This window comes from Nicotiana tomentosiformis, chromosome 7 (assembly GCF_000390325.3).
Source record: "Nicotiana tomentosiformis chromosome 7, ASM39032v3, whole genome shotgun sequence".
NCBI classification, from domain to species: Eukaryota; Viridiplantae; Streptophyta; class Magnoliopsida; order Solanales; family Solanaceae; genus Nicotiana; species Nicotiana tomentosiformis.
The window spans coordinates 29,884,427-29,887,253 of NC_090818.1; the positions used below are offsets into that span (position 1 = coordinate 29,884,427).

Genomic DNA, 2,827 nt, shown 5'->3' on the forward strand with positions numbered 1-2,827 from the left:
CTTGTAGAGGATGGACAAAAACGAAGAAGTAAAAGTAACAGGATCTAAGGAAGATGACGAAAAAATATACTAAAAAGGTATGAAGGCGGCAACTAAGCACCTAGCAATTGTTTGTATGGGAATTAAAGTTACATATTTGGCGGTTCAATCAAAAATATGTGTATCTCCTAGCCTCTCTCTTTCTCTCTTTATATATATAACCACTTACCAATGCACAAACGGTCCCAATATATAAACTTTGTGGATCGAGTTATTTGGTCATGTCTTTTCCTTTTCTTTTGTGGGCATATAATGCATGAACAACTGTTATATACATCTAACTCTGACTAAAAAACATTTCCATATGCGATGCAGTACCGACCATTGCTTATATGATTAGGAACAAGCGTAATCCTTCTTCTTACTCAATTTGATTTAGTCACATATAATGTTTACCAATTCAACATTAAATAATTTCAAAGTTAACTACAATTTTATGAAATATAAATCTTTAATAAACTTTCTAATGAAACTGAAACTACTCAAAATACGTCAAATACTTGATGAAGGTCCTTCTCTTTTAAGTTATTAACCCGAAAAAAGAAAAAATAATACTAATAAAACACTAATAATAACGTTCGTCAATTTTAACTTTTTTTCAAATAATATATTTGCTTTTAATGGATATAAACGCATAAAAAGAAATAGAGGAGTGAAAACAAACAATAAACATTAAACAACAACATAATATATCTGCTTGAGGGGAATTTTTTCTGAAAATTTAAAATTTTCTCCATTTGATAATTTTTTGTAGTTGAGCGAAAAATTCTCTATTTTCCGATTTACTCCTCTCGAAAATTTTCAATTGGTTTTAGAACACTCCAATTAGTATGAACTTCGTTTTAAGGGGTTAAAAGGAAAATAATCAAAACAAAAACTGTAGTCGGTAAAGAACATATATAGCAGCCGCGTTTCCTGGGTTTAATAAGGGTTTAGTAAAGAACACAGACAAGCATTAGAAATACACATAAGTAGGAGAAAGGAAATAAAGAATTTTGATACTTTTTTGAAGTGATTTTCAACATGTCCGAGTATTTGCCGCAAGAATTGGTGATTGAAATCATCCGGAGACTACCCATTAACTCCATCCTTCGATTCAGATGTGTGTGTGTAAGTCATGGTATTCTCTTATTAATAGCCCTACTTTTATCTCCACACACCTCAACCGAAACCAAGACGATCACATCTTAGTACGACGTTTCTCTGGAGACCCCATTAAAGAGAAATATGAATTATTCCTTGACAATGAAAATTTTGATCAGTATGCCCACTTTTATGTGCCATTTGAATGCCACTACCATCACTTTAATGTTGTGGGTAGTTGTAAACTTGTAATGGTCTTTTGTGCCTTTTCGACCAGCAAAATGGTTATGCAAACCTTATCTATCTTTGGAACCCATCCATTAGAAAGTCGGTAGAACTCCCTAAACCAATTTTTGTTTCTGAGACAGATGGTTTTATTTTTTAGAGGAACATCATCGTCCTGGTCCGGTTTATCATATGCTGGGGTTTGGATTTGATTCTGTTACTAATGACTACAAAGTGGTAAGAATAGCCCACACTTGTCATAATATTAAGTTGGGATCACCTAATGTTGAGCTTTATAAGTTAAGCACTGGTGTTTGGGAAGACATTACTCTTGTTGCTCCTTTTTATGATATCTTGCCGCGGGTACCAGCAAGAGTTTATGTAAATGGGGCTTGTCATTGGGTTGCCTCTAAAGGGAAAGGAGCACATAAGAGCGGAGGAAAGTGTAAGCATGTGATTGTCCTATTTGATATGTATGATGAGATGTTCCGGGAGATAATGTTACCCGCTAGTTTAGTTGAAAAGCCTTGGTTTTATGATTTTGAGTTTGCCCTTTTTGAATCACAGGAGTCATTTTGTTTGGCTCATGGTTTGGTAGATGGCGAGACAACAATTGATATTTGGATTATGAAAGGGAATGGTGACCCGAAATCATATTCATGGGTGAAACAATTCAGCATCTGTCGAGGCATTAAATTCAGCGTTGTTGCCGATGAATTTTTCTCGATGCTTTATGGTGACTCTGTTCCAGATGAGCATCAAGTTACCCATTACTTGTTTCAGCCAATGGCTTCAAGGAAAAATGGAGAAATTTTGTGGACGGCCTACCATCCATTCTTGGTTTCATATGATCTTGAAGTTAAAAAAATGAATTGTCTTTGTATTTATAGCACTGACTGTGAACCATTTGACAATGCACTTTATGTTAATACTTACAAAGAGAGCCTTGTTTTACTTGACAAACGGACAGATTATTATGGTGGAGACGCTTGTGAAGAGTCATCTGAATTACGCAAGAAGGAGCTGAAAGGTGGGAGGAAGAAGTTATTAAAGGGAAAAACTAAAAGAAGATTGCAAATTGCATCTTCCTTCCATAGATTGATGTACATGTCAAGAATGAAAGCGAAGAGGCCGAGCAAGATAAAACAGAAGAAGAGGCAAGTCAAAAGACCTTCCTAGCCTACTTTATCAAAAAGATTAGCATAGTCTATTGTAGCCTCTAGTCATGCTCTAGTTGAATCTATAGCATGCGCTGTCTTGAGGTTTTTGCTAAATGCACAATAAATAAAATAGCTGAGTTGATTTTTTGAGTTGACATACTTTACATGAGACTAATGCAAACCTACTAAAGAATACTATTGTTCAACTCCTTTGGTCCAATAAGTTTTTTGATAAAGCTCACTAGCGTGTAGGTTCTAATTAGCCACAATTTCATGATTTTTTAATAACAGAATAAATAATTTATGGTTTGTTGCCTTAA

The 2,827-nt window shown here is 34.6% G+C and overlaps 1 protein-coding gene across 1 annotated transcript; it reads left to right on the forward strand.

Moving 5' to 3' along the window:
• The first annotated feature begins 1,539 nt into the window (after positions 1 to 1,539).
• On the forward strand, positions 1,540 to 2,526 carry LOC104094959 (F-box/kelch-repeat protein At3g06240-like). Its single transcript, XM_009600983.4, has one exon. The coding sequence runs from the start codon at positions 1,540 to 1,542 to the stop codon at positions 2,524 to 2,526; it is 987 nt and encodes a 328-aa protein (XP_009599278.1).
• Positions 2,527 to 2,827: the final 301 nt, after the last annotated feature.